General features: G+C 43.6%; 1 protein-coding gene across 2 annotated transcripts in view; it reads right to left on the bottom strand.

Moving 5' to 3' along the window:
* Positions 1 to 10000, bottom strand: part of lhfpl2a (LHFPL tetraspan subfamily member 2a) — a 29577-nt gene that overhangs the window by 3423 nt on the left and 16154 nt on the right. For both annotated transcript variants that reach the window (XM_079847196.1, XM_079847197.1), the window contains exon 2: positions 6983 to 7565. In XM_079847196.1, coding sequence (XP_079703322.1) covers positions 6983 to 7409 — 427 coding nt within the window. In that variant the 5' untranslated portion in view covers positions 7410 to 7565. The remainder of the gene's footprint in view (positions 1 to 6982; positions 7566 to 10000) is intronic.

Genomic DNA, 10000 nt, shown 5'->3' with positions numbered 1-10000 from the left:
TGAAGTCTAGTGAACTGTAGTGAAGTCTAGAGTGAAGTCTAGTGAAGTCTAATGAAGTCTAGTGAAGTCTAGTGAACTCTAGTGAACTCTAGTGAAGTCTAGTGAAGTCTAGTGAACTCTAGTGAAGTCTGGTGAAGTCTTGTGAAGTGAAGTCTAGTGAAGTGAAGTCTAGTGAAGTCTAGTGAACTCTAGTGAAGTCTGGTGAACTCTAGTGAACTCTAGTGAAGTCTGGTAAAGTCTAGTGAACTCTAGTGAACTCTAGTGAAGTCTAGTGAACTCTAGTGAACTCTAGTGAAGTCTAGTGAAGTGAAGTCTAGTGAAGTCTAGTGAACTCTAGTGAAGTCTAGTGAAGTCTAGTGAAGTCTAGTGAAGTCTAGTGAAGTCTAGTGAAGAAGTCTAGTGAAGTGAAGTCTAGTGAAGTCTGGTGAAGTTTGGTAAAGTCTAGTGAACTCTAGTGAAGTCTAGTGAAGTCTGGTGAAGTTTGGTAAAGTCTAGTGAACTCTAGTGAAGTCTAGTGAACTGTAGTGAAGTCTGGTAAAGTCTAGTGAACTCTAGTGAAGTCTGGTGAAGTCTAGTGAACTGTAGTGAAGTCTAGTGAAGTCTAGTGAACTGTAGTGAAGTGAAGTCTAGTGAAGTCTGGTAAAGTCTAGTGAACTCTAGTGAAGTCTGGTGAAGTCTAGTGAACTGTAGTGAAGTCTAGTGAACTGTAGTGAAGTCTAGTGAAGTCTAGTGAACTGTAGTGAAGTGAAGTCTAGTGAAGTCTAGTGAAGTCTAATGAAGTCTAGTGAAGTCTGGTGAAGTCTAGTGAACTCTAGTGAACTCTAGTGAAGTCTAGTGAAGTCTGGTGAAGTCTAGTGAAGTCTGGTGAAGTCTAGTGAACTCTAGTGAAGTCTAGTGAAGTGAAGTCTAGTGAAGTCTAGTGAACTGTAGTGAAGTCTAGTGAAGTCTAGTGAAGTCTGGTGAAGTCTGGTGAAGTCTAGTGAATTAGTGAAGTCTAGTGAAGTCTGGTGAAGTTTGGTGAAGTCTAGTGAAGTCTAGTGAACTGTAGTGAAGTCTAGTGAAGTGAAGTCTAGTGAAGTCTAGTGAACTGTAGTGAAGTCTAGTGAAGTCTAGTGAAGTGAAGTCTGGTGAAGTCTAATTAAGTCTAGTGAAGTCTAATGAAGTCTAGTGAAGTCTAATGAACTCTAGTGAACTAGTGAAGTCTAATGAACTCTAGTGAACTAGTGAAGTCTAGTGAAGTCTGGTGAAGTCTAGTGAACTGTAGTGAAGTCTAGTGAAGTCTAGTGAACTGTAGTGAAGTGAAGTCTAGTGAAGTCTGGTGAAGTCTAGTGAACTCTAGTGAAGTCTAGTGAAGTATAGTGAAGTCTGGTGAAGTCTGGTGAAGTCTAGTGAAGTCTGGTGAAGTCTAGTGAAGTCTAGTGAAGTCTGGTGAAGTCTGGTGAAGTCTGGTGAAGTCTAGTGAAGTCTGGTGAAGTCTAGTGAACTAGTGAAGTCTGGTGAAGTCTGGTGAAGTCTAGTGAAGTCTGGTGAAGTCTAGTGAAGTCTGGTGAAGTCTGGTGAAGTCTAGTGAACTAGTGAAGTCTAGTGAAGTCCGGTGAAGTCTAGTGATGTCTAGTGAAGTCTAGTGAACTGTAGTGAAGTCTGGTGAAGTCTAGTGAAGTGAAGTCTAGTGAAGTCTAGTGAACTCTAGTGAAGTCTAGTGAAGTCTGGTGAAGTCTAGTGAAGTCTAGTGAAGTCTAGTGAAGTCTAGTGAAGTGAAGTCTAGTGAAGTCTAGTGAACTCTAGTGAAGTCTAGTGAAGTCTGGTGAAGTCTAGTGAAGTCTAGTGAACTGTAGTGAAGTCTAGTGAAGAAGTCTAGTGAAGTGAAGTCTAGTGAAGTCTGGTGAAGTCTGGTGAAGTTTGGTGAAGTCTGGTGAAGTTTGGTGAAGTCTGGTGAAGTTTGGTGAAGTCTAGTGAACTAGTGAAGTCTAGTGAAGTCCGGTGAAGTCTAGTGAAGTCTAGTGATGTCTAGTGAAGTCTAGTGAACTGTAGTGAAGTCTAGTGAACTGTAGTGAAGTCTAGTGAAGTCTAGTGAACTCTAGTGAAGTCTAGTGAAGTGAAGTCTAGTGAAGTCTAGTGAAGTCTAGTGAAGTCTAGTGAAGTCTAATTAAGTCTAATTAAGTCTAGTGAAGTCTAGTGAAGTCTAGTGAAGTCTAATGAACTCTAGTGAACTAGTGAAGTCTAGTGAAGTCTGGTGAAGTCTAGTGAACTCTAGTGAAGTCTAGTGAACTGTAGTGAAGTCTAGTGAAGTCTAGTGAACTGTAGTGAAGTCTAGTGAAGTCTAGTGAACTCTAGTGAAGTCTAGTGAAGTGAAGTCTAGTGAAGTCTAGTGAAGTCTAGTGAAGTCTAATTAAGTCTAGTGAAGTCTAGTGAACTCTAGTGAAGTCTAATGAAGTCTAATGAACTCTAGTGAACTAGTGAAGTCTAGTGAAGTCTAGTGATGTCTAGTGAAGTCTAGTGAACTGTAGTGAAGTCTAGTGAACTGTAGTGAAGTCTAGTGAAGTCTAGTGAACTCTAGTGAAGTCTAGTGAAGTGAAGTCTAGTGAAGTCTAGTGAAGTCTAGTGAAGTCTAGTGAAGTCTAATTAAGTCTAATTAAGTCTAGTGAAGTCTAGTGAAGTCTAGTGAAGTCTAATGAACTCTAGTGAACTAGTGAAGTCTAGTGAAGTCTGGTGAAGTCTAGTGAACTCTAGTGAAGTCTAGTGAACTGTAGTGAAGTCTAGTGAAGTCTAGTGAACTCTAGTGAAGTCTAGTGAAGTCTAGTGAAGTCTAGTGAAGTCTAATTAAGTCTAGTGAAGTCTAGTGAAGTCTAGTGAAGTCTAATGAACTCTAGTGAACTAGTGAAGTCTAGTGAAGTCTGGTGAAGTCTAGTGAACTCTAGTGAAGTCTAGTGAACTGTAGTGAAGTCTAGTGAAGTCTGGTGAAGTCTGGTGAAGTCTAGTGAAGTCTGGTGAAGTTTGGTGAAGTCTGGTGAAGTTTGGTGAAGTCTAGTAAAGTCTAGTGAACTGTAGTGAAGTCTAGTGAAGTCTAGTGAAGTGAAGTCTAGTGAAGTCTAGTGAACTGTAGTGAAGTCTAGTGAAGTCTAGTGAAGTGAAGTCTAGTGAAGTCTGGTGAAGTCTAATTAAGTCTAGTGAAGTCTAATGAAGTCTAGTGAAGTCTAATGAACTCTAGTGAACTAGTGAAGTCTAATGAACTCTAGTGAACTAGTGAAGTCTAGTGAAGTCTGGTGAAGTCTAGTGAAGTCTAGTGAAGTCTAATGAAGTCTAGTGAACTCTAGTGAAGTCTAGTGAAGTCTGGTGAAGTCTAGTGAAGTCTAGTGAAGTCTAGTGAACTCTAGTGAAGTCTAGTGAAGTCTAGTGAAGTCTAATGAACTCTAGTGAACTAGTGAACTCTAGTGAAGTCTAGTGAAGTCTAGTGAACTGTAGTGAACTGTAGTGAAGTCTAGTGAAGTCTGGTCAACTCTAGTCAACTCTGGTCAACTCTGGTCAACTCTGGTCAACTCTGGTCAACTCTAGTCAACTCTAGTCAACTCTAGTCAACTCTGGTGAAGTCTGGTGAAGTCTGGTGAAGTCTAGTGAACTCCAGTGAACTCTACTGAACTGAACTCTACTGAACTCTAGTGAACTGAACTCTAGTGAAGTCTAGTGAAGTCTAGTGAAGTCTGGTGAAGTCTAGTGAAGTCTAGTGAACTCTAGTGAACTGAACTCTAGTGAAGTCTAGTGAAGTCTAGTGAAGTCTGGTGAAGTCTAGTGAAGTCTAGTGAAGTCTGGTGAAGTCTGGTGAAGTCTAGTGAAGTCTGGTGAAGTCTAGTGAAGTCTGGTGAAGTCTAGTGAAGTCTAGTGAAGTCTGGTGAAGTCTGGTGAAGTCTAGTGAAGTCTAGTGAAGTCTGGTGAAGTCTGGTGAAGTCTAGTGAAGTCTGGTGAAGTCTAGTGAAGTCTAGTGAAGTCTGGTGAAGTCTGGTGAAGTCTAGTGAAGTCTAGTGAAGTCTAGTGAAGTCTGATTAAGTCTAGTGAAGTCTAGTGAAGTCTGGTGAAGTCTAATTAAGTCTAGTGAAGTCTAGTGAACTCTAGTGAAGTCTAGTGAAGTCTAATGAACTCTAGTGAACTAGTGAAGTCTAGTGAAGTCTGGTGAAGTCTAGTGAAGTCTAGTGAAGTCTAGTGAAGTCTAGTGAAGTCTGGTGAAGTCTAGTGAACTAGTGAAGTCTAGTGAAGTGAAGTCTAGAGAAGTGAAGTCTAGTGAAGTGAAGTCTAGTGAAGTGAAGTCTAGTGAAGTCTGGTGAAGTCTAATTAAGTCTAATGAAGTCTAGTGAAGTCTAGTGAAGTCTAATGAACTCTAGTGAACTAGTGAAGTCTAGTGAAGTCTGGTGAAGTCTAATGAAGTCTAGTGAAGTCTGGTGAAGTCTAGTGAAGTCTGGTGAAGTCTAGTGAAGTCTGGTGAAGTCTAGTGAAGTCTGGTGAACTCTAATGAAGTCTAGTGAAGTCTGGTGAAGTCTAGTGAAGTCTGGTGAAGTCTGGTGAAGTCTAGTGAAGTCTAGTGAAGTCTAGTGAACTCTAATGAAGTCTAGTGAAGTCTGGTGAAGTCTAGTGAAGTCTGGTGAAGTCTAGTGAAGTCTAGTAAAGTCTAGTGAACTCTAGTGAACTCTAATGAAGTCTAGTGAAGTCTGGTGAAGTCTAGTGAAGTCTGGTGAAGTCTAGTCAACTCTAGTCAACTCTAGTGAAACACGTACGTTAAAAGCGCATCTTCTACACTAAACGATGATATTCCGATATTCTATTCTATATTACACTAGATGTCGCCTTAAAGACATTTGTTCCAATGAACTGCCATAGCCAAGGCGACATCTAGTGTATATATCTATGCACCAGTCTGTGCACACGTCACACACCAGGATGCGTGCGCCCTCAGATCACTTGGACGTGGCTGTGTACAAAAGGTAAAAACGATATAAATACTGTTCGTTTTCTCACACAAACCGCTCATTTCGTGTCTTAGGCCATCAATGTGTACTTACGATGGGGAATTGTTTAATGTGGACTCTGTGCATGCTCTTTGAGACAGTGACCACAGACCTGCATTATACGACTGACAGACAAGAACGGTTTGACCTAAAAATATCAAAATTGAAACTACTGTGGAAAAAAAGACACCTACATCTTAGATGCCCTTGAGGTAAGCTAAAACATACCAAAATTTAATTTCAAAGTGAACTATCCCTTTAAGCATTACAGCAGAATTTCTGATGAAAATGCTGCAGATTTATTATGATTATTGCGAGACCAGCAGGAAAACACTGACGTGCGTCACACAAGCTGCTCTGCGGGAAGGCTTCGAGAAACTCTGAGGAATCTTTCAAGAATTAAAACAAACTTCTCAGAATCGCCCCACGCCCAGCGTCAGCGACATGATGTCATCATGCTAAATTACCCATCAGCCCTCACTCTGCTCAGGGTCAGAGGTCAGACTGACTCACACATCAGCAGAATCGTCTGGAAAACAGATGAAGTGACCTCATCATCCCATGTGACCTGTTCCAGACACACACACACACACACACACACACACACACGCACACAGACAAAGACACACACACGCAGTGTCTGTATGTGCATGTGTGTGTGTGAGAGAGTAAGTGAATGCGTGTGTGTGTGTGTGTGTGAGCGAGTGAGTGAGTGAGTGAGTGAGTGAGTGTGTGTGTGTATGTGAGTGAGTGAGTGCGTGAGTGTGTGTGTGTGTGTGTGAGTGAGTGAGTGAGTGCGTGAGTGTGTTTGTTTGTGTGTGTGTGTGTGTGTGTATGTGTGTGAGTGTGTGTGTGAGTGAGTGAGTTTGTTTGTGTGTGTGAGAGTGAGTGAGTGAGTGAGTGCGTGAGTGTGTTTGTTTGTGTGTGTGTGTGTGTGTGTATGTGTGTGAGTGTGTGTGTGAGTGAGTGAGTTTGTTTGTGTGTGTGAGAGTGAGTGAGTGAGTGAGTGCGTAGGCCTGTCACGATAACAAATTTTGCTGGACGATAAATTGTCCAAGAAATTATCGCGATAAACGATAATATTGTCGTTCTGAGACCATTTTCATTTAATATAATTATAATGGCATAATAATGCAGGTACACCTTTTCAACGATCTATAAACTTTTATTTCTAAAGAATATTAAACATTGAAAACGGAAAACATTTTAAATATCCAAAAAAATTAACAAAACAACCAAAAACAATGAAAGCAATGGACTCTTAAGTGGGTCGCACACCGGACGCGCAGCTCAGCGCCGCGCCGCGCCACGTCTAGGACAACTGTCACCTGAAAATCCGATAACATCAGCAATTTTCTGATTTCTGTAAATAAATATAAAACTAAATGTATATTGCAGCACAGGGTTAAGTCCATATGTACATTAACTACGATTTGAGACACATAAATGTAAATTTAATATAAAACTATTTAAATGGCGCTCTGTGGCGCGGCAGGATTTTGAACACGGTCCTGAGCCGTTGCTGGGCGCCGCGGACAGACGCCGAAAGGCGCCGCCGGTGTGTGTACACTCATATGTGTTCGAATTTAAAAGACGTGGCGCTGCGCGGCGCTGAGCTGCGCTGCGCGTCCGGTGTGCGACCCCCTTCAGGACCGTGCGAGAGTGGTCATCCAGTCTCTTTGGTAGAGAGAGAGAGACGAGGAAAACAAACAAGCATGCAAATGGAATTATCGCGGCCGGAAAAATTATCGAGCTCATTTTTTTTTATCGTGCGATTAATTGACTTATCGACTATCGCGACAGGCCTATGAGTGCGTGAGTGTGTTTGTTTGTGTGTGTGTGTATGTGTGTGAGTGAGTGAGTGTGTGAGTGAGTGTGTGAGTGAGTGCGTGAGTGTGTTTGTGTGTGTGTGTGTGTGTGTGTGTGTGTGTGTGTGTGTGTGTGTGTATATGTGTGTGAGTGTGTGTGTGCGTGTGAGTGTGTCTCACCGGCGATGGCCTGCAGGAGTCCGCACACGTTGAAGATGCTCTTCTTCATGATGCTCTGGAAGCACATGGTGAAGACGGATATGAAGGCCACGGCGCACAGCATCAGGATTCCCGCCGCTAGGAAGATGGCGGAGGCCTTCCAGAACCCGCTGGCGATCTCCGAGAAGCTGACGGCGTACGGGCCGCACAGAACGCCGCGGCGCAGGTGAGGCAGGCGTAGGCAGCGCCCGTAGATGCCCAGCGTGGGCCGGTACGCCTCGCCCGTCGACCCATGGACACCGTGGACACCCGAGAACACGGCGTCCGGCGCGCGCGGGAACCCCACCAGCCAATCGGTGCTCATGAACGCGATGAGCTCGCTGAACGCCGCTACGATGCTCAGCAGCGTCCACAGCATCGAGCGGCACGTCACGATCACGTGACACATGGTGCGCTGGCGGATGAGGTCAAAGGTCAGCGTGGGGTCCTGACGGGTGAAAGGCTCTCGTTCTCTTCGCTCGCTCTGTCTCTCTTCTTCTTCTTACTCGTCCTCGAGAGGATTCTACATCTTAGTGCGGGGGTTCGAGCATCGTCTCACAAACAACTGCAGGAGGAGAGGAAACATAAACATAGCAGTTACACATGTTTGATTTGTGTTCTTCAGTCGGAACTTTTTTTTATTTTATTTTTTTTATGTCTTCACTGGAACGGTACGAAACTTGGTAAAGGTTTTGGCACTTGCTGTGTGAACACACACACACACACACACAAATCATGGACAAGATTCAACAGGTTTAATGGTCCTGTAAACAATAGTCACACTTGTGTTTCTCGAGATCAGAAACAAGCGCACTGGAAATGACTGAGAGGAAGTTCCTCTAGTGGAAGCGTTTGGTACTGCAGCCGAACAACATCTCACTGAGAGATCATTTATCAGATAACAACCTCAAACTCGTTTAGATTTATGGCTTTGATTTTCTCACAGTTTTACAGTAAAAACATGTTTTTGAAAATATATATATTTCATATAATTTAAAATAGTATTTTTGTGCATTTTTCATAATACACGTAAAATTGTTACTTTTTTTAAGTTCACTTTTTTAAACCTCTTTCACTTCAGCAATAATCTGTCAAGTGTCATGTTTGAAAAGAGATCAAACTTCAGTCTGTGATCTAACCCTAACAGCCATGAGTCCCGACAGCAACACAAGACCACACACACACACACACACACACACACACACACACACACACACAGCCATGAGTCCCGACAGCAACACAAGACCACACACACACACACACACACACACACACACACAACCATGAGTCCCGACAGCAACACAAGACCACAACACCACACACACACACACACACACACACAGCCATGAGTCCCGACAGCAACACAAGACCACACCACCACACACACACACACACACACACACACACACAGTCATGAGTCCCGACAGCAACACAAGAGGAGAGCAACATGATGAAGAGTGGAGGACACGTGTCTAACTCACAGTGACGTCTCCATGCGTGATGAGTCTGATCTACAACCAGATCAACTGACAATATTCTGATCCCATCTGACCTCTGACCTGTAATGCCTGAATCATAATCATAATCATAATCACACACCGTCGGCTCGTTGGCCAGAGGAGAACTGAGGCTGAGTCTGGTTTCTCACGAGGGTTTCCTCCATTCTGTCACTGATGGAGTTTTGGTTCCTGTCGCCTTTGGCTTTTGTCTTTTAATTTAATATTCAACACTATTATTGATCTCCTGCACTGACACCATTATATGAGAACTGAACTGAGCTGACGATGATCTATTCTCCTGTTATCTCGGTAAAGCTGTGTTGAAACTCTGTGTTGTAAAAAGCGCAGTGTAAATAAAGGAGACTTGACTAACGAGTTTCCCGTGACCGTCATGAGCTCGTCAAGGTCTGAGTTCTGCACATCTGATTTGGAAGAGTTATGAGGAGTCTGAGAATAAAGATGAATAACGTAATGATGCTCATATGTGCTCAACTCACACAGACACATGATTTAACCCGTTCACAGCGAGAACAGTAACTATAATAATAACAATATCATCGTCCACATCAGCGGACGACATCGCTCTGTTTATTATGCGCTGCAGTTTCGTTGCTGTAAACGCCCTCTAAAGCAGGATGGCTTCTGATTGGCTGTTGATGTTTCTGATTCACTCTGAGAGTGATTCCAGCGATACTGATGTCATCACCGTTACAGTGTTGAGGACTTCACTGTCGCTGCACACTCTCTCTCTCTCTCACACACACACACACACACACACACTTACTGATGTCATCACCGTTACAGTGTTGAGGACTTCACTGTCGCTGCACACTCTCTCTCTCTCTCACACACACACACACACACACACACACACACACACACACACACACACTTACTGATGTCATCACCGTTACAGTGTTGAGGACTTCACTGTCGCTGCACACTCTCTCTCTCTCACACACACACACACACACACTTACTGATGTCATCACCGTTACAGTGTTGAGGACTTCACTGTCGCTGCACACTCTCTCTCTCTCTCTCACACACACACACACACACACACACACTTACTGATGTCATCACCGTTACAGTGTTGAGGACTTCACTGTCGCTGCACACTCTCTCTCTCTCTCTCACACACACACACACACACACACACACTTACTGATGTCATCACCGTTACAGTGTTGAGGACTTCACTGTCGCTGCACACTCTCTCTCTCTCTCTCACACACACACACACACTTACTGATGTCATCACCGTTACAGTGTTGAGGACTTCACTGTCGCTGCACACTCTCTCTCTCACACACACACACACACACACACTTACTGATGTCATCACCGTTACAGTGTTGAGGACTTCACTGTCGCTGCACACTCTCTCTCTCTCTCTCTCTCACACACACACACACACTTACTGATGTCATCACCGTTACAGTGTTGAGGACTTCACTGTCGCTGCACACTCTCTCTCTCTCTCTCTCTCACACACACA

The sequence above is a fragment of the Squalius cephalus genome (genome assembly GCF_949319135.1).
Source record: "Squalius cephalus genome assembly, chromosome: 17".
NCBI classification, from domain to species: Eukaryota; Metazoa; Chordata; class Actinopteri; order Cypriniformes; family Leuciscidae; genus Squalius; species Squalius cephalus.
Note: the sequence above shows the minus strand (reverse complement) of the source record. Positions and strands in the feature narration are given on the sequence as shown.